We start from the raw sequence: 27,074 nt of genomic DNA on the forward strand, positions 1-27,074 counted from the left end.
ATGTTCATTGCATTTGACGGCTGCCGCTATCGACGGCAGAAGCCGAAATTCACCGAAATTGAAGGCATGAAGTCGAAGACACGGAGCGAGGCGACACGCGGCCGAATGGCGTGTCGCAGAACTATAAAAACGGGAGCCAATCAGAGGCCGCAGAAGCGGACACACCTCCGGTATCAGCCAATGGGAGACGCTCGACGGAAGGTTCGGCTCGAGGGATTAATCGGAGCAACGTGGGACAATTGAAATCTGTATTTCGAGGACGTTATAACATAAAAAAACTGATAACACGCCGTCTAAATCAAAAATGAGAATAATAAAATTATTGGGCCCCGAACCCGGCTGCCCGGCGTGCAATTCGATTTGGAATCTGCGCCGAGCGCGCTTGACTAATGCGTCAGTGTGCGCAACGCAACCCATCCGACGATTCGTCTGGGTTATTGCGGCTCGCCGCTATTGGGGCCTCCGATCTCGGTCGCGACAGGTTGGTTCACCCCCGTCCGTCAATTCGCGAATAAACTGGGTTGAAAATCACTCGGGACACGGGACGCGACTGCCGAAATAAGGGTAGAGGAGGCCGAACATCATCGAGAGGAGCAGCTCTCGCAGGAGCGAGAATTTCCACGGGAAATAAGAGTGTAGTAAATCGTATTAAACCGGAGAAACACAGATCCGTATTCTGCGCTCGTCGACCGTATCCGTAACACGCTCGCACGCAGGCACAAAGTATTTCTTTCCCCTTGTAAAAGCAACGCGTATAGAAAAATAAATCGTTCCACAAATTTCGAAGTATTAATCGATCGATCGATCAAGTCATGGCGTTTCTGAGATCGGTGCCGGGGTGTTGTGCTAAATCAAAGTTCGGGAGGAAACTACCGCTCCTTCCTGTGACCATTTTAGAAAATGTAACCCGTCCTGCCGCCGCCGCTGCAGCTGTACAGCTTTCCCAGGTTGCCGGAAAGAGCGATTATGACAGCGTTGCTGCCGCGAGGACTTCAGGAGCTGGCTCCTTGGCGACAGGCGGTGGAGGCGGCGGAGGCGGCGGCGGCGGAGGCGGTGATTCAACGGCTAAACCTGTTCCGAGGCAAATAGATCCCCTCGATTTAAAATTCAACGACCCCGTTGCCTCCTTCAAGAGCAAAACCACCGGGGAATTAATGAGGGCCTACATCGTCTACCAGCTATGTACAATGGAATTCATCGTCGAAAACAACATGAAGGTATGTTGTCTCGCGACTGTAATTATCACTCGTACCTGCATCCAGTCCCCCCTCCTCCTCCCCCCCCCCCCCTCCTTGCCGCATCTCTTGCCGGCTAATCGCTGCACGATGATAGATAACTAACTATGTATGTATACAGGAACTACGACCGCAGGACATGCACATGCGTACGCATCCACCGATTGATTTGTCTTTTGTTTTTGCCGTGACTTTTTTTTCACCTGACGTAGTAATCCTTTCGGATCCACGCGGTACTTGATCGAAATGAACATTCTTCCGTCACCCGCGCGCGTTTCGACGCGTTTCGGAACACGCATGAATGATTCGTTACACGCGTACGGCATAGTAGATACGTTACTGTTGACCTTTTTTCACTTCCTTCTTCCTTTCAAATCGTACGTTGTTCGTATCTTCAAACCGACTACCACGAGTCGACCGCTTTATCCTACAGAGTTTTTTTTATCTCGCCTAGGCACGTGCAGTCATCAACATTCGGGAAAATTCTCGACGTAATTATTTCTTCTGCGTTATAACAGTGTCCTTTGAAGAACGTTCACGAAAATATTATAAATTTACGTGGCGGTGGAAATGGTATTCGATAGTTGTGGGCTATTTAGACTTTTTTTTTCTCATATAAAATATCCAAGAATCGAGTACTTATCCGACACGACAGTTTTTTGCTCTCCTCTACGTCCCTTTTTTTTTTCTCTAGCTCGCTTTTCAGACCACTAGGTACTTTTGTAATTATCCCACAACATTCATGGAAATTCTGAATCATCTTTTTTTTTCTTTCAATTTATACGATTAAACGCTTTAGTTATATTAATGACATTATAATGATTCGTACATATGTTTTCGTAGCTATTTTAAGCGTTGTAACTTATTTGTCAGTCTTGCCTAGGGGGAAAAAAAAACACAACGTTGAAGATTTTACCGAAATTTGAGTGCTTGTAACTCGTTTTGCTTATTAGCAATGATAAATCATAAAGCCTGCACCTCGCTTGTTAGCTTCGTCGATTCATTTCTATTTCAAACAGTTCTTAGTTAAAGTTTCAAACTCATGGTTTCGGTCGAAAATTTAACGAATTCAGTATCACATCGAATTTGATCGAAAAAAATTTCAACACGTTATTTGAACAGTATTACGTGTTCTGTTATTTAACTAGTTAATAAGATATGAGATCACAGATAATTTTTAATTCTTAGGTCTTAGAACCTTGATTTTATTTGCTTTAATGAATGATTTTCGTTACAAAAAGTAAAAAGTACGCATGTACGATATATGCGTTACTATACATTATACGGTGTGCCAATAAAAATTTTCATTTTTCTCCTTTCAATCGCTCATCCGAATTTCGGTAGAGCGTTTCAAATAGTACATCCCATTTAATTATGAGCTCTTAACATTGATATTTAGAGGTGCCCATTTTTTAAATTTTTGAATTTTTTTTACTCCTAAACAGGTTGACTTGTAAACTATCCAAATACAGTTTCTTACAGAAAATTTCACGCTCTACAAAAAAGTACTGAGATGGAATTTTCCTAATTCTAACCATTTAAGAGATATTTGCAATTGACTGAATGTTTGTAGGTAAATATCTCGTAATAGGTTCGAGTTATGAAAATTTTATCTGAATACCTTTTCATAGACGTGAAATTTCTTATAAAAATCTCTATTTTGATAGTTTATAAGTCAAGTCGTTTACGAGAAAAACGAAATTAAAAAGTTTTCCGATTTTCTTTACGTAATATTTGAATGAAAAATGGTAAAAATAAAACAGGCATCTCTAAATATCACTGTTTGAGATGCTCTATCGTAATTCTGACGCGCGTTTGAAAAAAAAAAGAATCGTTTTCCTAGCACACCCTGATATACATATATTATTATACACAGTTTGAGGAATTGTTGTCTTTGGCAGAGAACAGTTTGTTGCACATGTACGCTAAAACGTGCAGACGGTACTTTAGAAACGCCTCTTTGAATTTCACATCTCCGAAGAGTAATCAGCCTTCTCCGATATTGTCATGTTTTCAATTGATTTACGCTTTCATCGATTATACTCGCACCATCTGATATTGCGTAGCTGGTTGCCTACGAAGATCGCGTTATGAAGGTCAGTGCATCCAGACGGGCATCCCCAGCATTATCACCTACGTAAATACATATATGCATACATACACACACACACACACACACACACACACACACACATGCCTGGATACAAATCGTGCGGCACTAATAACAGATCTCCAAGCGGACGCGCGACGTGCTTCGAGAGAATTTTCAAATTCACTTTATAATTACATCGAATTCATTCACCGTTTGTGACATAATGAATGTGTCCATCCGGCGATTAGTTCTCAAGAAAATAAAATGAAATACATGTATTTAAGAAGCTCTTTTATTGCGGTGAATTAATTTTATACAAGTATTTTAGCACACGCATGTACGCGAATGGATAAATTGTATGAATTGCACCCCACGAATCGGCGTGGCGCCCCCCCCCCCCCCCCCGCCCAATAATTGGGGTAATTTTGCAGAGCGAATGGAAAATCGAAACTGTTACGTAAGCCATGCAACGTCGGTCGCATAGCCCAGCTGTTCTGGGTGTTTCACGAATAAAGTGCCATGCGGCGTCGGATTCTTCGGGGAGGAGGAATTCCTGCTTGGCACAGAACAGCCACGGCGACGACGACGACGACGACGGAGTCGGTACCCGCTGTGCGGCCGAAATCAATAACGCTGGGTTAAAGTTCCGTCGTGCATTGCATGCAGTCTCGCCTGCATTCGACGAACTCGACGTGCATCCAACGCGTATAGAATCGCAGGCGCCCTGTAAATGGGGGGCGTCTAGGGACGTTGGTTTTTCGTTTATATTTTTTGGTACAGATTTAATTTGTTACCATGTCGCCAATCCTCGCCTATTTCCACTTCCCAACTTGGTTTAATCCAGAATATTTTTAGCCACTGTCTGTTTGCAGGCTGTTATGTTCCAGGCTGGAGTAAAAATATAGAAAAATCAAAAAATTGAAACGCTACCGTATCGAATTTTTATAGAAGCCAAAATTTTATTCTCAGTATTCAAGAATGCAGAAAATCGAAGTGTGGAGAGGTGAAGAAATAGAAAAGTCAGAATGTGGAATGACGTATAATGTAGAATCCGATGTAGAATCGTCGGAACTCGTTTCGATAACGTGGAACCGTATACAGATTTTAGATTTTACGTTTAATCTAAAAATTAGATTTTCGCCTCTTTGAGACACCGATATTTTTCTACTTCCATGAATCGATGAGAATGAAGTTAGTAACGTTACTGCAACGATGCATGTTTAGAAAAAATCGTTACATCGCACCTTTAGCAATGTCAGAAATTTGGTAAATACTCTTATTTTGAAAAGTCAACTCCATCAAAACTATTCTAAAATGATGAAATAATGATTTTTTCCCTGATGTTTCGTTACGTTAACGTTACTAACTTCAGCCTCATCACGAATCGGCCATTCTAGTATTTCACCCCCACCCTTCCTTTCTGTTCCGTTCCGACCGCTACAACGTATCGAGTTTATTCTACTCGCTGTTTTGTATTATACATACGGCTATACGCAGAAACTATCGTCTTAAGTTTCGGAAATGCACCAGCGTGCGTATGCGGTCATCGTCGTCGTTGCAGTCGACGTACAGGATTCAATTCTGTGACGTGAGCTGCTGCATTGCCGGCTGCGTCAGCCGTTAGACACTAAAGATACACACACAGTCTCTCTTCACATTTTCTTTTTCTTCTTCTCCAATCAAGCCTACCTATATCAACATTTACTTGCAATTATCACCAGGAAGATTTTTCGCACAATTGGCAAGTAATATTAGGAGATCCTTACGAAGTTGGTGAGAGATATTGCAGGAAAATTTTAGCAAAATTTTATACATTTTTTATTTTATTTTTATTTTTTTCGAAGATTTATAGGCACTTTTCAAAATAATGAGAGAATTTGAAAAAATTTATAGACATTGCGCGAGGCAATGCTAGAAAGAAATTTTTGGAGATTTTCAGTAAATAATAATGTTGTGACAAAGTTTTGTCACTGATTTATCCTCGGGCGTGATCGACGACCTTTCAGATTGACGATCATGATGTTATCGGGATTCGTTGTCCTTCGTATGCGTGTATATATATATATATATATATATATATATACATGTGTTATAGGTATAGCAAACACAAATAGAAACCTTTTTCCACACGCTGATGAGGCGCGGACCAATTTCGGCTGATGCATTGTGCCAACTTCTTACGTAAGGCTTGTACTTGGAGTAAGTTACTCCTGTCACAAGTGATTTACCGACAAGATTCTGCAACTAGGTTGACGAAAAACGCTACAGTCTGTCGGTTTGGCGGTGTATACAGTTGCGAGAATTTTATGACTGAAAAAAAAAATTATGGCGGTGGCAGGGAGGGGGGGGGGGGGGAGGGGAGGAGCTGTACACTTCTTCGTTATGGAAATGATGCTAAATATCATCAAGCTGAAGTTTGTAACGTTATTGTAATAATGCATCATTGGATAAAGTCGTTATTTTGCAACTTTAACGATTAGTTAAAATTTAGTAAACTGTTAATACAACATCGACAAACTCAGATTTTGTAAATTCAACTTCTTCTGCTTTTATGCGCTAAATAAGTGCAGAATAGTAATTTTTGTTTCAGTGTTTCGATATATTAACTTTACTAATTTCAGCCTCGTTAAATATTCGATCGTTGAATCTTGATGTGTACAGTAGATAAACAAAATAATAAATAATAAATTTTTCTAAAATAATAATAAATTTAACATGTTTTATCTCATTGTCAGTTCAAATTACGTGCAAAATGTTGTCCTGTTTCGAGTTTCGGGCGTCGGTTTTACCGCACATTTTCAGAATTCGTGAAACTTTTTCGGCTGACACGAGAAAGATTCCGTATAAGGATGCGGAATTCGGGGCGAGCTTCTGACGGAAAGATATTGGAAAAGGGCCAGATTGCGTTCTCGTGAAATCGGGGTTGAATCAGCGTTGGCGATAGGCTGTCTGTCCGTCTGCACTGGCATTCCTTAAGCTGTGTGACGTACGCTTGGGACTTGACTATATATGTATGCATGTATGTACGTCGGCTGCAGTGATGCGGCGAGGACTATCATACATGCATTGTGCATACATACATACCCTTCTACATGTATACTTCCGTAGAGTCGTGGTGGACGACGGCCTCTGCAGTTTATCGATTCTTGTTAACCGCATCTCAACTCCTCGCCGCCTCCGCTAAGTACTTGTAAGTCATACATAGTCGGCTTGGCTTCTAGTACTAGTACACTAGTTTCGTTTTTCTATGATTGAAATGACTCATGACGGAGAAGAAAAAGTATTATTTGTATAAGAACAGTATTTTTTTTTTTTGTCATTTCTTTTTTTCAGTCTAAAGATCAGTAGAGAATTTATCGTCTCGAAATCAGTTATTATATATGTATAGTTATTATTTTTCCTTAATTTACTTTCATCGATTTATCAATATATATCATCGTAAGTTTATTATAGATCTACATGATAATTTGTGTAACGGAAGAAAAACGCAGGCAGAAACTTTACCTTATCGTCCAGAACATTGATCCCGTGAGACTTGAGTATTAATTCCCGTTGGTCGGGCTTCAACCCTACTGAAGGGCATTTGAACTTTATGCATAATTTATGTCCACGTTTCATTGACAAATATTGTTTTAAGCGTAATTAATATTTGCTTTCGGAAATAGGTACTCCTATACTTATTGTATTGAATTGTATAGTATAAATCAGTTTATAATCGAAATTTTTATGTAGGTCGAGTTAAGTTCGGGTCAAAGTTTTGTTTGCCTAAATTTTGTTCGTATATTCGAGAGCTTATATTTGAAGGGATATTAAAATGGGTTTGAGAAATGACCAGAGAAATGACCAGAAAAACAGTGCAACAAAATGAACTGCAGGGAAATCAATTGAAATCGGGGGGGAATAATTTATTGTCGAAGGAAATACAAGGAATGTTTAATTTTAGATCAGTTATCCTTAATCGTATGGTTGATAAATTATAGTCTGCCCAAAAACATTTTCCATCTTGGTGATTGCAGCATGCGGCCATTTTATGCGCTCTATTTTATAATCCATTAAATTTGAATCAAATTGAAATTATCCGTTTCTTAATTTTCATTTTTCCAGTTCGTCGAAAACCTCGTTTCATCTTCGAACTCTGAAAATTTTTTCTCAGTTAATTGCTTTTCGCTCAATACTTTGAAAAATTCAGAGTATATATGTATATTTATTCAAAGAAGCGAAATATCTTGCGTGTTTTCAACAGATTTAATGTAATTACCAGACATACATTTTCTCTTAACGATCATACCTACAAATTTTATTAATAGAAATGATTCTTCATTAGTCATTTATTTTCTTGTTCTTCGTACTGCTTAGCAGTCCTCTCTCTCTCGGCATAAGTCTTTAGTTGAAACATTACTGTATCATAACGATATAATACCGTGCAAGTATTAGACACGTATTGATCTGTGACGTAATGGGGCCGATTTCAGTAATTCTAGAAGCCTTTCGAACAGTCTTTGATCGATAACAGCTGATTTCACCGCCCGAAGTTATCCATGCAGTTTAGTTTGACAGTAATTTTGTTTTTTCTACGCACTCAACTTCTGCCGTGTTTGCGGTCACGTATTATTCATACCCATATGGCATTATAATTATTGTAAAAATCGATCATATGTTGCTATGGCGAAGAGGGGGGAGAATAAGCCAAACATCGCAGATTGTAGCAAAAACCATGAACACACCGATATTAAGAAGCGGGGTTGCAAGCGTCACGTGCGTTGTGACTATCTAATTGTAAACCCCTGCTTTTTCTTCTTCTTCTTATTATTATTATTATTATTATTATTATTTACGACTGCCGCTCGGAGACGGAGAGCAATACTTATTGGTCATTAGACTGACTGCAGCAGCTACGCTTTTAGGTACTGCGGTCATCGATGTAAACCTATTGATTATCCAAGTCCCAGTAGAACGGGCCATTTTGTTTGAAACAACCTGTACGAAATCGCAAAAAAAAAAAAAAAAAAAAAAAAAAACTCGAAGAACACACGCAGCGAATTTAGAGTGACCGCACATCTGGAAATGTCAAGAGATTGTTAATTTGGTCTAAAAATATCACTTTTGTATCATGGGAATTAGAAATGATTTTTTGAGCTAACAAATTTGTTGGAACTGATTTTTTTGTACATAATGTTTTTCTTAAATTCGAATTGAATTTGAATCGAATATAGTAGAGTTAATAAGCTGAACGATCTAGGTTTCAGTACCTTACTAGAACTGGGAATATTTCGGGGAAAACTAGGTCTTAGGTCCTGGAAACATGGAAATGTCATGGAATTTTTACCCACAAATTCGTGGCCATCCTGGAATTTGCCGAAATATGCCGTACACTTTGTAAAATATATGTATATTGTTGTTTTTTTTTCCTTTGGACGGGATGAAAATGTCGAGAAATTGTTAGATAATAGAAGGGTTGTAGGGTTGAGTTTCTAAAATTTAGAAATGCAGAGTGTCGAAATATATATATTCCAGAAAAGTTTAAATGTAGAAAGGTTTGTAGGCGATGTTTAAAGTTTTGCCTTTTCTACATTTTTGAAATTTTTTTTTCAATTTCTACTATTTATAAATTTTTAAATTCTTATATCAAATTATGGATTTTCGTGTCTGTGAAACTTTGATATTGTGATCCTTTTAATTTTTCATTTTTCTACATTTTTATCCACACCAAACGTAACGTCTTTTCCTTTCTTCAGACTCCGTGGATTGCAAAAGTTTTGTATTGAAATTATTATTATGTAGAATGAAACCGACCTCAACTATACTTTATAGATTTCCAACACTTTTCCAAGTGATTTGAAAAGGCACGTTTATATTGTATCTTACAATAAGTTTCCTTTTCCAATTCCAGTACTTTCTATTTCTCGATTTTTTTAAAAATCTTCATTAGTTAAGAATTTGATAATTCGATCAATACTCAATCTACAAATATCTCGGGATAAAATTAGTAAAAAGTATCGGCAATTCTCGCCAATCAACCTCCTCAACCTTATTTGCTCCGTTATTTACTTCAGCCTGACCATCAATTTCAGGCCATCCTGTGAAATCGAGATTTCGAGGTTTGATTTAAATCAGCACTTAACCGTGACGGTTGGAGGTATAATCAAGTTTTGCATACATGCATACACCACTAATCATAACAATGATTCTCGGTGCTGATATAGTCGCCATATTGTTATCCGCGTCTCGTATTACGCGTGTCGAATTATCCTCATGCGGCTAAACAGAGATAGAAGAATAGTGCTGCATGCTTTTATCCCTCTAGTCTCAGGAGTTGATTAAAATATACGTAAACCGCGTGTTTGGACTAGTGATGTAACGGCTATAAACTTTTGAGTATACGAATGCGAATATACATTTTCAAATCTGGCGCCATTTCTTTATTGTTAAAAATTGATAATGGATTGACACTGTGCAAATCGTACGCACGTATTAGCGCCGTTTGCATCTGATTCCGGAAATTGGCGAGCTGATCTGAACTATGCAGATTATTTTTTTGATTATTTAATGACAAATTGATAACAGAAACAAATTAATTTTAAGGTCAGAGTGCGATTCAAACGTGAAGACAAACTTTTATAATAAACGTTCATTATCGAACTTATGTTTTTTTTTTTCTATGTTATTCTTACAATTTTTATAACCAAAATATGAAGTATTTGTGACAATCACGTTTGCAAACTATTTGCACAATTTTTTCGAATTCAGATGCGAAAGCGAATGTCAAGAAATATGCGAATATTCGTTATAATACTAGTTTGGACTTGCTAATATAGTCCTACGATTACGCAACGCAAGGTTGCGGGTTCTGTGCCGCCTACAAACGATTTCGAGATCCGATTATGTTCGCGTCAAAAAATGCTTGGCTATTTATATCGTGGCGTAATTTAAAGGCGTACGACTCTGGAACCGAAAGTTAAGCAAACTTTGCTATTAGGTATAGCAATTAGGGTTACGGAATTTGAAAATTCAGGCTTTATTAATTTTTAAAACATTCAACAAATATTAATTCGTATTTATTACACAGTTTTTTCAACTGAGTGAGTGAATAATAAGCGATAAAAATAAAATTATTCATCATGTTGCGTAATTTATTTTCAATCGCGGTCTCATTTTCCGACCAATTCTCACATTTTCTCTTCGCACGTGTACCAAATTTATAGGTAGGTATACAAATTTACACATGTTATCGCTCCGTCGTGAATTTGTTGTAAGTAGTGCGCAGATTAGATTCGCCTTGAAGAAATTTTCCAACGCTTTAGAATCCGGAAAGGTCAATGATTCAGGCATTGATACCCAAGTATGTAACATTAAAAATTTCCCGGTAATTTCAACCGCGGTTTCAATTATCTGTGAATAAGCAAGTACAACTTTACGAGCTTTGAATTACGCTCTCAGTTAACGTAACATTTTACTCGATGTATTGTACAAGAATAGCGCAGATTTTATATCTAGAACGTTTCCAATTCTTCATCGAATTTTTTTTTTTTTTTTTTATCACAAACTCCGTATTATTCTTTAATAATAATAATAAACAAAAACTCGTACATTTATTATCTTCTTCTTTTACTCATTTATTTCAATTATTTAAGTCGGGACTGAGTCTTGCGAATCATCAATCATTCAATCAATATAACACATATGTGAGGACAAATAATTAGTGTATACTAAAACGTAAAATTATAGTCTCGAATATTACGGTCTTTCAATTTTCTCCACATTTCATATACGAAGCTACAATAATATGAGTCTGAGAAATACAGACGATATAATTCAAACATACACACATATGTTTGTACAAGTGTTAGCCTCCATACTTTGTGAACCGTAAACTCTCCATTTGCTAATCCTTGTGCATGCAGCAAATATTTCGCGTGTGTTAAAAAAGATGAAAAAAATATATATATATATATATATATATGAGAAATCGAATGAAACTGATAAACAATCGATCGTTTCATTGTCAGCGTAGAGATGATCAATATTTTCAATTGAAATTTTTTTTAATTAATTTAGGTAACTTAATAATGAAAAAAAAAATTAAAAAAAAAAAAAAAAAATGAACATTCTTACATACAAATGACTAGGCATCGAATTACCGCTGAAATCCTCTATAACAAGGAATTTCGAAAACTGATTTAAGCTGAGGAGAACAGTCCTCCTCGTCGGTGTGGACCTTATTCGTCCAAAAGTCAGTATCATCTTCTCCGAAGCTGTAAGCGACCATCGAAAATAGACGGTATGCTGCAGCTTCATCTGCTCAGCCAGCAGTCTCTTACGAGAATAACTGCACGGACTCCCTAGAGTTCGCATTTACACTCGTATAGCAGCCAGCCGTCCGTCTGGCAAGTAGTTTTTTTCGTCCTACCTCGTCACTCGCCCTGCACATAGGAAATGCCTCCATGAATTTGCGCGCCCTTAAAAAATATTTAGCATATCTTTCTCAAGTAGGTATAACTATATTTTATATATTATATATATAGTTAGCGTATGTTTTTTTTTTATATATTTTTTTTTTTTCTTGACTCTCTTATATGTCATATATATATGCGGTCCACTCGTCTTACCGTTACTTGAACGCCTATTTACAATTTTTTTATTAATTTTTTTTATCACCATTTATCTATACATATTATATATGTACAGGGTATTCCGTGGTAAGTGATTCAACCTTCTGATTGTGATCATTTTTTTTTATACGCTGGTTTTTTGTATCTGGCAGTTCTCATTCGAAAAATTGTTAAGAAATTATTCAAAATATATATGACTACTTACAGTGCGCATTTCGTGATGGAAAATTATGACTTTAAAACCAAAGTGGAAGTGGAATTCTGTTGTTTTTTTTTTTGTATTTTTTTTTTTTTTTTCATCGCAAGGAGTTCAATATTTGATCTCAATAAATTAAAAAAAAATTTTCTGGAACAATTTTTTTCGGTAAATTTTTCATATCGTTTATAATAAGATGTTATCCGTAGAGCAGAGCGATTTCTCGTAAACTCTCCCGACGTTATTTTCTCTTTGATGTTGCAGTTATTGAGAATAAATATTGTATATTCTTTGTACAAAAAATTGTACGAAATTTCACTCTCACTTTCGCGTTGGAGTCATCGCTTTCTAAATATAAAATAAAATAATGGTGCTTCCGATATGTGGTTTAAATAAATTATATTAAAACAAGATAAAATTATCAAGGCCACAGGCTGGGCGATTTGGTATGGAATACACCGTGTACAGTTACTTCTCTGGACCAACTCATGGACGATAAGTTTGAATAAAATATCAACAGGTTTACTGAATTTCAAACAATTCTCGAGTTGCAAATTTTGCGAGGAATTTTTCCTCAGACTGTATAAAAAAAATCGACCATTTTTTTCTTAATTAATACAAGTTAAAAATATTTTTCCAAATGACGAAAAAAGATGCTGTTCAAATTTCAGCTCTTAATATTTATATATATTTAGATATGCATCATCGCGATTTTCTATTTCCCGTGTAAATAATATGGGAATTTTTTTTTTAATCTTGGCATCTAATAATTCATCGACTCATTAGTGTACTGATAAGGTCAGAACATATTGTTGTAAGGAATTGAGTGATCTACAAAAATGTTCTCTTATCATTTTTTATCATCCGAAGTCTTCTTTTTTTTTTTTGTCGAAAAGTCTAATGTTTTCGAAAACAAAATTCATATTCGTCTTCAGTCAGATCACCGAAATTTGCCAATGAAACACTTTTCATCGACATTTTCAGTCCCATATTACATGCGAATACCCAAAGAGAAAAAAATGTTTCAATTTTTCTCGCATAATGCAGACAATCTTAACTATATATTTTTTTTATTCTCTTACACGTGGTGTGAAAATCGGATCATATTTAAATCTGTATATATATATGTAAGAAATATTCCAGAGGCACAAAGTATATATATAATATTAAAAAAATATTCGAGATGACTTCCCGACTTTCATCTCGCTCTGAAAATTTCAACATATAAAATTAGTTACACTAATTGCCAAGACGTTTCGGTTGAATATTATTATTGTCATTGCTGTTGTTGTTGTTGTTGTTAGTATTGTACGCGTCAGGTGGAATTTGACATCAAGGAAGAACCGGTTTAGCCGGCCGACGTGTGAAAAAAGATCCGGATCAAGGACCGATCGTCCTTGAGAATATCATCGTTTCGCAATCGCGTTACTCAAATAGGTAGTCGCCGAAATATGCCGCCTCTATAATGCAAAGTCTTCCGAACCTCTTGTAAGTAGATATTTGCATCCTCTTACGATCGCTTCGGCCCTGGCACGCCCAGAGCAAGACTTACGATTAGGATTAGGTAATCGAGTGTTAGGACGCATACATACATCGTATAGATAGACATATAGCCAAAGTATGCATGAAATTGCCTTGAAATTTGCGTGACATTTTCTATTCTCTTCTCTTTATTTTTTGTTTTTTTGTCCTACTTCTATCTATCATCTGAATCGAAACCACAACCTGCAATGTAACAGGAAAGACCAAATAGCGTGAGAGATACTCTAGGTATTATTATTGGCGATTGTTTAAAGTGTAATAAGCGTTGCTGCAATCAATGAATTATGTCGAATATATATATATCAGTAAATTTAACTGACAAAAGAGATTCTCGTTCTCTTTTTGGCATTCTCCCAGTTGTACAATTCGTATTTCGTAAAAATTTTGCTGCAATTCCGCAGTGTTTCGCGTATGCCGCAACACTGCAATAAATATATTTACTACTGACCTATTTACTCTGTATTTTATTTATTTTATTTTTTTTTTTTCTACTTTTTGTTCTGATTTGCTCTCTTTCACCCCAGTCATGTCACGTTATCTTACGGCACGCAGAAACATTGAAGATTTTATAGTTCTACGGTATTATGAAAGTTTCTTCGTATTTAATAATGAAAGTATTAATTTTATTGCATTGCTATTCGAAGTATTTTCAATAGTTGAGAGAACATTGATTCGGTATTGTTTTTTAGATCATGTATAATGTGGCAAATGAAAGGTGAAAATAAACCACGTTTCTCTTTTTGCAATCTTTATGCCCCCGAGATTTTATAACTGGAACGATATACTACGTAACTACTTTTTATCACCTTGACATAGTAGTATTTGTCTTTTTCGTTTAAGCCCTGACTGTCCTTGATTCCGACGTGTTTGCATATGTTATAATCTTACGATTAGTCGATGTTTATAATTGCGTAAAAACGCACGTGTCTGAGGTTAGCACCTTTTTCTCGGATAAATAAAGGCCTGATATCTGCTCCAGTGGCACCCGGGATGGTTCTAGAAAAAACGAATATGAAAATATGAGGTGAGAGATTCCAGTGGCAACGCGTTTCTACAAAAAACAACGAATCGGGTCTCAAAATATTTTTTTTTTCGATTTTTTAACAGACGAGTCGGTACTTCATGACCTGAAAACGTAATTTCTTGATTGTTGATTTGAAATTTGATTCCCAAATTGGAACAAAAATTATCGAACTCACAATCAAAACAGTAATTCATCTTCCTTTACTATTTTGAAATTTTCTTCCGAAAGATGTACTTTATTGTCATTGATTATTCGTATATATAAGTACATATAATGTAAAAACTGATTGAAATCCAATATAGTTAGAAAAACGCGCAACCAAAGTTGTTATCGTCTAAAACGCATTCCAGAAACCGAAACGATACGAATAGTTTGATATTTTTGCTTGTAGAGCGAAGTGAATGTCACGTATTTTGGATAATGCACAAAATAAGAGTAAAAGAAAAATTGTTTTTACGTTATGAATTAGAAAGAAAATTTTTTACATTCATCATTAATAAGCCCTAATTACCTAATTTAAAATTTGATCTTAATTTATTCGCTTATAAATAATTTAATAACCGAGCTTGAGTAATTTATGTTTAAAAGAATGGAAAAATCTTACACTTCTATGTTAATAATTGTTTATTTGTAACGAACAGAATTGATTCACACGTTGAAAAACCGTTACTCTCTGGCTTTGGTTCACAAATATTAATTAATAGCCGTTGGCATAATGGTTAGATTATATTTATCTAAAAGCATACACTGCACCACGTGCGCAGAGTCGATATCCCTCGATATGTTTACCATTATGTCAGAATCACTTGGTTATTTAGCTCATTCAGAGATAACTGCTTATCGGTTAAAGCTTATGAATGATGACGCGCCATACGTGACGCGTATAATGCTTATAAATATGCATGTACGTTTACACGTATATTTACGCGAAGAACTGTTTACGTCATAATTATCTCTCGAGTAGTACGTTGCGTCGAGTTTGTGATTAATACGAGATAAGTCTTCTCGGGGATCGTTGCACCGATAGTAGTTGACGTATTTACTACGATAAGCGATGACAAGCAGCTGCGTAGATGAATCATAAAAAGGGTAAGATGACTGGTCAGTTTTTACTCCGTCATAAATTAATTTACAATCTCCACTGCAAAGTGGAGTGGATGGATTAAAATCCGTTTCTTTGCGAGTTAAATGATTTATCAGTGATTACCGGATCGCGTAGAATCGCAGGAAATCAGAACGTATCAATGGAAATCACCTAGAACGTTGGGAAATCACTTGGTGAACTGGAAATCAACGAAAGCGTAGGATGAAATTGAAGTCTCTCGAATGTTGATGAATTCAAACCGATTCGTGTTTACCGCAAAACTTACACAGCGATTTATATAATTTCCGACTATCATTGTCGCACGGTTTCTTAAGCACTATCTATCACGTGATTACAAGAGATTCGCAATGATTTTAGCCGCATTACATCTATCGAGAAACAACTTTTTCAGTAACTCATGAGAACTTTTCGTTTACATTTTCATTTCTAACTGTTTTTACGTCTTCCACGATCATTTTCAATACCCAAATTATCTGGAATTTTCACTACATAAAATCGTGTTGCAGTCTGAACTCTCAATCTGAAACAGATGTGTCGAAAAAAAACGTTAACGTGTCGACAAAGTTATTATTGTAAGTTTGGTTGAACAAGACACTTGCGATTGTTGACCTAATTTTAACTCGAAAGGTACATTCATAAAAAAATATTCAAAACTTTGATTTGTTAAATTAGCATAATGATTTTCATATATTGAAATGAAACTTTTTGTTATTGTGTCGGAGTAAATTTCAAAATGTCATGGATCATTAGCGGTTAATTGTCGGAAAACTTTGGTGTTTTTCACAATTCTTAACGTGAAGTGGGTGTAGCCTCAAATTTGTTTTTTCAAAAAATTGCGGCCATATGAATTAAAACTACGATTGATAATTAGCCGCAAATTACAGTTTAAAAATTTTCAATTACCAACTCTTCGTTATTATTTCATTAATGGTTCTACTATTTTCGAAAATTTCATACGCAGTAAAATAAATCTTTTCATCGCGGATTCGCAACTAACAAACGGTTAATTATCCAATAGGTTTCGTTCAGATATTCGTAAGTGCAAGTTGTGCTAACTTAACTAATGTTGTTAGTTTAGATATCGCGTAGATATATTACTACAACGGTTGTAATTGACTTACAAGGGCAAACGTCAAGTGTGGTGAGTGTAAACGAGGAAGATCATCTAATTTCTAATCTGCTGCGTCGTGTATATTTGCCAACGAAATCTCTCAATTACTTTTTTTCTCCCTGAGGCTTAACCTTATAATGAAGTTTTCCAGATGCTTCGAATGTCAAATCATGTCTTTAATGCTTCAGTGAAATTTCCCTCATGCACTTCACAAATCAAATTTTATACCTCGTGAAAAGTTATTTAACCGTATTATAAAAAATTCAGTATTCAAATTTCCACTCCAAATAAAAATGAAGAAAATAACGTAAAAAAATACTCTTCATTATTAATCGGCACGTTTCGGTTACACGACAGTTAATACACGGTAAAATCAGCGAATCGCACGAAAAGGAGGTTTAATTTTATGTTCATGAATTTTTTAATCGTGTTCATTATTGAGTCTCCCTTCGCAAATTACTGCGCAAACTTGTTACGCAACTTTGGAAACGATTCGAAAGTAGCCAGGAAATGGGTATTTTATCGAGACAATTTTGTCCTGAGCTGTTTAAACTTATGTTCAATCAACGGTGAAGGCTATATTATTAATTCACAGGTGTGACGTGATGTTCATTCGACAAAAATAGTTTCGTGGAATTTTACAGAACTCGAGTAGATCGATTGATCACTCTACCTGTTGTTTATTCAAGATTGATATCAATTAAGCATCAAGATCCAACATACATTCCTATTCCTCCCGTTCAGTAATAAATTCCAATTGCAACTTCGATTCTTACACAGCTCGTGTAATGTGTAATAATAATTGAAAGTGGACTGATCGATGAGAGGACGAACTAAAACGTCGAATGAATCCTTTGAAATGAGTTCGTTGAACCATGTTCGTGTTTTAATTATATTCTCGAACATCTCCGCTTATTTCAGGCTTCCATCTCTCGACTTGTAAGCAATCAGTCAGCATCCCTATAATGATAGAAAAATTTTGTCTCCTCCACTCTTCGATCCCGTGATAATTCCGATCTACTCACGCCCCTGTTATTCACGCACAGTAACGAAATTGGTTTTACGCAACGTGCTGCAACCTTCATTCAATTCGGTTCTTACTCAATACTCTGTACGCTTATATAATTACGTTAATACGTGTACAATGTATATGTATATGTACGTATACCTGATAAAGTATACGTACAGCTGTACAAACAGTAACTGATCCCGCAAAATTTATTACGTCGCCGTACGTTTATACGCAGATACTTTTATAACGAACAATTTTTGCATTTTGCCGAGAGGATGGCGTGTGTCACGACATCTTGTGTTACATACTTGATATTTATTTATTTTTTATTTCTTATCCGGAATCAGCTGCTTACTAAAAATTTCACTAGTCTATTCTTCACCTTTCATTGTTATACACTTGGATAAATCGTTTGTTGTGTCATATGATCCAATGGATTTGATGAAAAATATTATTAAATAAATTAGTTTTGACTCTTCAATCGAGATTATTCTGTACAATTTTTTCTTCTTTTCTTATTTGATTTTCATTTAATTCCCTTTTTAAATTTTATTACGTATCAATTATTATTCTGTGTAACGATTGTACTGAATGCGTACGAAAATTTACTCTCTGATTTCAAGTACAATGACGTCGAGTAAAACTAGAACGAACGTCGTACCTATATCAGCAGCGCGTGCGCACCATTATAAGCTGTTGCGGTTCTATTCGTTGGTTGCTTTTTTTTTTTCTTTTACTTTTTATTTATAACTATTTTTGTTAACATTGCGCAACTCGGAAAGCCTGAGGCGTTCACCTTTACTGCTTCCCTCTATCAGAGAGAGATTGTAACATCAGGCTGAAGTGAGTAACGTTAATGTAACGAAATCTCAGGCTAAAAAATTAACACGATTGGGTAATTTAAAAATGACTTTGAAGGAGTTGGCTTTTCAAAATTAAAGTATATTCATACATTCTTAAAGATGCGGAAGTAGTGATTTTTTCATCCCGAATTTGAGGGTCTTACTTTCATTTATCTTGAGTACAACCGACACTCTTAACAAACTCTAAAATACGAGCTAAAATTAAACCTCTGCTTTATAATGAGAGTTACGCAAAATCGCAAGCTGACCGTCAGCTGTATAAGTATATTATAACTGCAGGTCGAATCTGAAAATAGGTTTTGTATCGAGGTGACATTGATTCGAATAGATCAAACAGGTATGGTGATTTAATTTTACTTGTAGCCTAGATATTGATTCTCGCAGATCAGTTGGCCTGCTGATGGCGATATTTTTATTTATCCTTACAGATTCGTGACTTATACCTACAGATTTCTACGCACTGCGCTGTGGATATATGTATACGTATATCTGTAATACAAGATACGAAGTTGTTTTCAAAAGTATTCTTTTTTATACTTATTGTTAAGTACACACGATCTGCAGCTATGACGAATTCCACTTGGTAAATGTTACACCTCCATGTATTCATTAGTTTTTATGCATTAATCATCAATCGATCAGCAAACTTAAAAGCCAATTTTAGAGACAGAAAGATTGCTAAAGCTTATCGTGAGTGTTCGAAGTCGGATCGGTTTAACTTCCGGTAAAAAGGGTCACTGTGCAAGTGTGCAAAATATATGCGACGAGAGCGGCGTGATTTAAATGTTTCCTGGAAACAGCATCACTCGCATAAAATGTTCTCGGTTCATCAACGGAGCGCGATCTGCGCTACGTGGCATCGCAAGGCAGCGGTTTGTGCCCATGGCAATCGCCTTGATCTCTCGATGCGGAGGGAAAATCCATTCTCGTTTAAAGAAGGCCAACCCATGTGCCAATGATCTAGGATCGAAGGAACGCTAACTAAACGGTCCGGAAGGCCAAGAGAAGCGGAGCACGTGGTGAACCGTCATCCACTAGACCCAAATACCACACGGGGTTGGCGAGCTTTCCTGCAAAACCGATATGCAGTAACACTGATCAAAGATCCATACGTGCATATCTCACTTTGATTCATGACCCAACGAGAACGTTGCGAGAACGCTGTACGTTATAGACGTGAAATGAATATGTCAACACAAGGAGACACTCGTCTTTTTTATGTACCATATATATATATATATATATATGTATATACCCATTGGTTTTCATAGCTTTTTACTTAAAATATTATGCTTATTGATTGGTATTGTCATATTATGTATACCGTGTATACCGTGTGGTGCGATTGATCTAGGAATGAGCTGGATTATATACGCACCAATTTATACAAGAGACTATTTTTACAGTGGCATGCTGATGATGTTACGTGTAACCCAGTTTAAAATTCATTTCGAGAAGCTTTCCGAAGCCGTTTCTTTCTTCGTTTTTCTCATCTTTTTTTTTATTTGCAAAAATAGGCATTTTTATCGGAGGTGCAAATTTCGAAGTGAACAAAATTTTTGCAATTTTTATAGCTTATGTAAATTAATTTATTAATTAAGGCTTATGTACAAGTTTTGACTTATTCCTTGGTGAATATTATTTAGCGGTATAATTAACTGGAAATGAAAATGATAGGGATGTTGTCGTAAAAATTCTTGACGTCATAATTTTTCGCGACTGTTGTATATTTATGGTTAAATGAAATTCAGACTGATTGAAGAGATAACGTTTTTTGTTTATTTGTTCCAGTTGATGAAAGTTGCCAATACAGTGCTGGGTGACAAGTTATTTGCAGCGTTGATGAAGTCTACCTTCTATGGTCACTTTGTGGCAGGAGAAGATGAACAAAAAATCCGTCCAGTTCTGGACAGACTGAGACAGTTTGGCGTTAAACCAATTCTCGACTATTCCGTAGAAGAGGATCTTTCTCAGGAGGAAGCGGAACGGCGCGAAGTTCAGTAAGACGTCTTTCATATTAAATATCTACAATATCCACTTGCCGAATATACAAGCTAAACGTAATTGAATCAGTCGACGCAAAACTTAGCTTTCGTTCTCCATAGTATGAAATTTCACCGGGGTTAACGAGAGTGAAATGAAATTAATTAATCTTTATTCGTATTGATATAATATAAATAAAGTTGGTAAGATAGGTAGTTATTCTGAAGTTTTTTTCAGGGCTTCGGTATCCGAGGCTGGAGACGAGACACGGGAAGGTACAATCAAGAAGTATCATGTGGAGAAATCCTTTGCTGATCGGCGATACAAAGTCGCGTCTGCGAGGACTTACTTTTACCTAAACGAAGCCTCTTGTGAACGGAACATGGATGTCTTTGTTAGATGTTTGGAGGCTGTTGCTGGTGAGTAATTGACTCATTGAACGAGGAGAGCCTCATTGTAATGGTTCAATAACTGCACTGTCATCAGCATTCGGCACTTTTTTTTATATCAATTTATAGGATTTCAAAAATGAATCGTGACCCAAAAGTCGTAAAATTTAGATTGTATTTTTTTTCATCGCAACGATTATAATATCAATATTTGCGTTTAAATCAATTTGACTTGGTCACTCGATTATAATATTTAATATGTAAAATATACAATATTTATCATTGCATTGAGGGAGTGAACTTATGTACATTCACTTCAAACTGTAAAAATGAATCATCAATTCTTTCCCAAATCCCGTTATACATCTGTTACTTCCATCACTCTCTTTGCATTTCCATTTCAAATTTCATTTTTATAGCTTGTTATTTTCTTCTATTTGCTTAACTATGGCTGAGGTTTTCCGGGAGTTGATTACACACATTGTTTAACTAAGGACATTATGCAACAGGGATAAAACATTATGTGGTAATTTGAAATTAATATTAACTCATATTAGTTGCGGGTTAATACGTTTCAGGAAACAGTCAGTTATGTTCATTAGCATTTCTTCGAAAAGCAATAAAACGACTGTATTAGAATGGCCTTCTTAGGTCAACGCTCTCCCATTTATTACTAGCTATTCAGTTTCTTATACGTATGTGCGTAAGTATGATGAAAAATATATTGAACATTATTCAGGATGAATTTTGAATCATTATCTCAGGAGTGTTATGTCACGTTTTTGGTCGAGTGACAGAGAGCCAGAGACCTAGTTGCATTCGCTTATTTATAAACCGGAGTTCTTGTACATGCAGTGTACGCTGGTGCCAACATTGATTTTCCTCTAGTCACGGTCATCGGTGTAAAATTTTTCACCTGGTATCTTACCACATCGGCATTCAATGTACATAAATGCATGACGAAGCCCCAGATTCATTATTCATTGGTTGGTTTTTTTTTGCTCAGTTTAGCACTAATCCATACTAGAATCTCAAAGTTCAAGCATGAGTTGAGAAAGTGATATCCCACGGGAGATACGACGTCATATCGATCATTGCACAGCCAAGCGATATTTTTTTCAGCCGACGAAGTAAAGACATTGAAGTCGAAATACCCCAATAACCATTTCACCCTCAACTCCGAAGTCAACCCCGATCCTGGTAAGCCAAATCCTAACTCTCCCTAATCCTATCTTTGTATTTGCCTGCGTACAATCCTTCTGAAACAATTTCGTCTAAAAAGTACAACGCACAACGTAACACACTGTAATCTTTATAGGTGCCTCGATGGGAGTTGGTATCACGGCTGTCAAATTGACGGCTCTTGGTCGCCCTCAACTTCTGGTTAGTATGTTCATGGAACGACCAACCTGTTATTGGAAATAATGATAATAATAACTTTAGGAACAAGGATTATCTTTTCATCGTAGATTACCAATTGATGTTTTTTCACAGCTCCAACTTTCTGAGGTGATAATGCGGGCGCGTCAATATATGTCTGATGTTGTTGGAGGTGAAGGTGCTGTCTTGGCACATCACGCCAAACCTGACGACTTCAAGAGGAAATTTGAAGAGGCGCATATTAGAGACGAAGCACCCGTACAAAAATTTCTTGAAAAAATTCAAGCAGATAAGGAAGGGTATGCTATATCATCAGTTGACGTCAGTATTCCGTTATAGTTCTACAAATTGGCTTGTAGTTTTTCTTGATTAGTCAAAAGCCAGACAAGAGATCAATGTTGTAATATTTTCCACAAATATCCACTGGAATATACTAAATCTTTTGTCATGAAAAGATTTATTTCATATTGATACTTGCGGAAAGTTTTATCCTCCTAAGTGATTCAAAGTATACATAACAGATAATCAGTTGATTACAGTTATGTAACAAATCTAATTTTACATTATTTTGTTTGTTTCCGGCCTCGCTTTGGACATCCAGAAAGTAAGGAATAAAAATATATTCGTATTAGGTGTTAGTTGGATGCGTGTGAATAATACTTCTATCAAAATGTTCAATTTTTCAACTGTTTTAATTTAGAATTTACGGATTTGGGAAGATTTGGGCCATTCGTATTGCTCTAACAAATTTATGCTTGTTGTCCTGAATTGATTTTTATGATTGTTCAACAACCTCTGAACTTTATTTTGATTATTGTGTAATGAGAATACACGAGGTGGAACTCTCACATGTTCAAGCACATGATCAAAATTTTGAAAAAATATTTACCTTGATGCAATAAACATGCTTAGGCACTGCATCAAATGATTTATCAGTATTAATAATACCTACAATCGGTTTCTGTCATGGTGTTTGTGAAATCTTTGGAATATCCTCCCTTCCTCCTTATTATTTCTGTTTGAAGTTTGAGATAAGACTAATAACCATGCTTTGTAATACTGAAATGGGATATTGGAATGGAGCTGAAACTAAAAGTAATATGTATGCAGGATGTGAGGATTGATTAAAGTAAAATAATGATAATATCCAATCATTTGTTTTACAGTGTCATTCACTTATTCCCATGGAGCGGTATTTTGGATGAAAACTACGAACTGAGCGAGACGTTCCAAGTTCCAGACATAAAGACTGGGAAAATGGTCAAGTTAATGACTCAGCTCACGCCTAAGGAAGAAGAGATGTTCAGGAATATGATTCGGAGACTCAACAATATCGTTTCAGTAGGTATCATCAATACCATATTACCTTCGAGCAATGCATGAGCTAACTATGAACTTTACTTATAAAAAGCGGAACAGTTGTGACAGTGATTCATTGATTTATGATTTGATACAGGTTGCCGAGAAGTTGGATGTTCGCATAATGATTGACGCTGAACAGACTTATTTCCAGCCGGCGATATCTCGGCTCACTCTGGAAATGATGCGCAAGTACAATACGAAAAAGGTAATTTACTTATAAAAGAATGAGTGTATTAAGTTTGTGTCATTACAGAGGTTTCAATGAATGCGCATTCAATCTCAATCTGGTCTACCTCCTAGGCCGTGGTGTTCAACACATACCAGACATATCTGCAAGAGGCCTTTAACGAAGTCAAGACTGATCTTGAACAAGCAGAACGGCAAAATTTCTATTTCGGCGCTAAGCTCGTACGAGGAGCTTATATCGAGCAGGTAAGTGACATAAACAACATTTCCTCCAGAAATGTAGATCATTTTTAGCAATTTCTCGTTGAAGGTCGGCAACGCATTTTTCATCTCAAAATTACAGGCAACTGTTTGTTTGAAGTCGCAGATTAACTGTAAAAAAATTTCAGGAACGAGCCAGAGCAGCTGCGATGGGTTACCCAGACCCGACGAATCCTACGTTTGAAGCTACAACCGAATCTTATCACAAGACATTCATGGAATGCTTACGGAGGATGAAACAATATAAAGACAAAGGAGAAGATCCTAGAAAAATCGGTATCATGGTCGCTTCCCACAACGAGAATACCGTGCGATTTGCTATTGAAAAGTGAGTGTTCAAATGTCTTTTCAATTAATCTGTACAAACTCTTTGTGACACTAATGGAAAATTAATAATATTTTTACTTTGTAGAATGAAGGAAATTGGAATATCACCTGAGGACAAAGTCATCTGCTTCGGACAGCTGCTTGGAATGTGCGATTACTTGACTTTCCCTCTTGGTATGACAATTTATTATAAATCTTGTTCAAGATTAATACTATTATTCACTAACATCCGATTTCAATTACGAGCAACCGCTTCTAACATTCTCAACGTAGGATTGATTCTTAAATTTTAATTGATTTGTATCACTTTAACGCTATTTCTTTTCCTAAATCTAATGTTAATGAATGTTGGTGCAGGTCAATCCGGCTATTCAGTATACAAATATATCCCGTACGGACCTGTGAAGGAAGTGCTGCCATACTTGTCACGGCGAGCCCAGGAGAACAAAGGGGTGCTGACTAAAATAAAGAAGGAGAAGCGTCTTTTAGCAACCGAAATTCGTAGGCGTTTGTTACGCGGACAATTGTTTTACAAACCCAAAGGAAACTACACCCCTGTTTGAGTCACTGTCATCTCAAGCATCGCCCAAATTCATTTCAAGTACGAACTTGACGTAGTGATTGTACGTTGTTGATCCTTCTCACATGCTACGAGACTACAGATATTATATTATAAAACCAACTGGTGGATTTGTGACGTTTGAGAATAAGTGAGTGTGAAAATCGGTATGATAGGTTATCTGTATGGTGGGTTTCTTGTCTAATTAACAAAACGAATGCCCGACAGTGCAGTCATTCAAGCCAACCGTCAAACCCTGCCTTAGTTTGAAATTACCCGTTACCATCGCTGCATCTAGAAATCACACGACTTGTCCATGTTCCTTAATCAGATTTTGTCCCCGATTTATTTCACCCTCTAAGGTGTAATCGTAATTATGAATTCAATGTGAGTTGCAATGGAACGATTATTCAAGATCAAGACAATGCAGAGTGACTTAACTATTTTTGGCGTTAACCAATTTCGCGTGCACACAGTTGTTTTCATATGATTGTTTTTACCGAACTCCAAACATCATACGTACTATACACGTCTGAAATCCTAAACGATATATTTTTTATTTCATATTTTTGCGGGAAATCGTTTCCATCTTTGTTGTCACAATTGAAAAGTATGTTGACAACTTGATTAAAATTTAGTTTCACATGGCGGTGGATAAGTTTCACATCATCTTTAGCAAGTGATTACAATAGATATTTACACAGTAAGCTGTTTCACAAAGTTCATATACTGTATGAAAATAAATTCATGTAACACATAGTATGACAGTAATAACTGTGGAGGCAGAGTTTGATGAGTGGTAATTTTGTGTAAGAGTATGTAGTACCTAACAGATTCCAGGTTACTGAGAGTTGTTATGTTGTAAGATGTTGGGAAAGTTGTGTTTGAGACACACCTACTATTAGGCATCATGTATTGGCTGCATATAGACGAATATAATAAATACAAGAAATAAGTTATTTACAAAATTGGAGTGGTGCCATAGTGAGAAATTAATTTCGACATGTACATAGAATATTATGAACATAAATATACATATATGATATATATGTATATACTTATACAAAGAGAGATAAAATTTAATACGAATTTATTGAATTTGCAAATTGACACTTATAATTAAAATTCGAAGACGTAACGTGGTATTATTTACGTGGAGAAAGCAGTTTACATCATTTGATTATTATTGGAGGAACGATGAATTTTGATTATTATTTATAATATTTTTCCATTACTATGATATTTTTCAATCTTAATTGAGATGTGTAATATATTTTGTACGTCAATGGTGTAAATTATGATTTTTAATCCAAAACTGGTTGCTATGTCTTTACCTATATTTTTATGCGTATCAAATTCAGTTGTACCTTTTCAATATTGTCGCCAATTTTAAGTTTGTACCGGTTTATTAATGGATTATAAGCCGTGACAAGATCATGTCTGCTGTTATTGATGTATTTTAAGTGTAATTAATGACTTGTTGTGAAAGCGGTGAGATTTATTGATATTGTAATATTTATTTTAAAATATTAGGTATAATTATGTCAATTCTCGCAACCTATTTTGGGCTAAAAATCATCCCTCTGTAATGCGTATAATATTATAAACGTATCATGAGAAAAAAATATGACCATGCGGTTTGTGGTACAAAAATTAAAATGACGAAAGAAATAAATAACGTTTGCTTGACAAAGAAAACAACCATGAGCTTAATAGAAAAAAAAAATTTTTGGAAATTAGATCTGTAAAATTTCTTCAAAACCCTTACAATATATTCGTTGATTTTACCGTATTTATTCTAGCATGTCGATGGAACAATAAAACAAATTAAAATCCGA

The 27,074-nt window shown here is 35.9% G+C and overlaps 1 protein-coding gene across 2 annotated transcripts; it reads left to right on the forward strand.

Annotated features, from left to right (window-relative positions):
• Window positions 1-392: 392 nt before the first annotated feature.
• On the forward strand, window positions 393-27,074 carry LOC124407364 (proline dehydrogenase 1, mitochondrial). Of its 2 annotated transcripts, XM_046883439.1 has the most exons (12): window positions 393-1,217; window positions 20,581-20,789; window positions 21,010-21,191; window positions 22,480-22,544; window positions 22,656-22,840; window positions 23,143-23,145; window positions 23,708-23,882; window positions 23,998-24,108; window positions 24,204-24,335; window positions 24,479-24,678; window positions 24,763-24,851; window positions 25,035-27,074. In XM_046883439.1, the coding sequence occupies exons 1-12, from the start codon at window positions 813-815 to the stop codon at window positions 25,238-25,240; spliced, it is 1,962 nt and encodes a 653-aa protein (XP_046739395.1). In that variant the 5' UTR covers window positions 393-812; the 3' UTR covers window positions 25,241-27,074. The 2 variants fall into 2 exon arrangements, with proteins under 2 accessions (XP_046739395.1, XP_046739396.1); XM_046883440.1 differs by lacking the exon at window positions 23,143-23,145.

Source organism: Diprion similis, chromosome 6 (assembly GCF_021155765.1).
Source record: "Diprion similis isolate iyDipSimi1 chromosome 6, iyDipSimi1.1, whole genome shotgun sequence".
NCBI classification, from domain to species: Eukaryota; Metazoa; Arthropoda; class Insecta; order Hymenoptera; family Diprionidae; genus Diprion; species Diprion similis.

What these genes read in the sequence shown, in the direction of transcription:
- LOC124407364 (XM_046883439.1), top strand. Translation starts at nt 813, where the DNA reads ATGGCGTTTCTGAGATCGGTGCCGGGGTGTTGTGCTAAATCAAAGTTC. An exon ending in GCGGAACGGCGCGAAGTTCA is followed by an intron (nt 20,790 to 21,009) that starts GTAAGACGTCTT and finishes AGTTTTTTTCAG; the next exon opens with GGCTTCGGTATCCGAGGCTG. An exon ending in ATGTTTGGAGGCTGTTGCTG is followed by an intron (nt 21,192 to 22,479) that starts GTGAGTAATTGA and finishes TAATCTTTATAG; the next exon opens with GTGCCTCGATGGGAGTTGGT.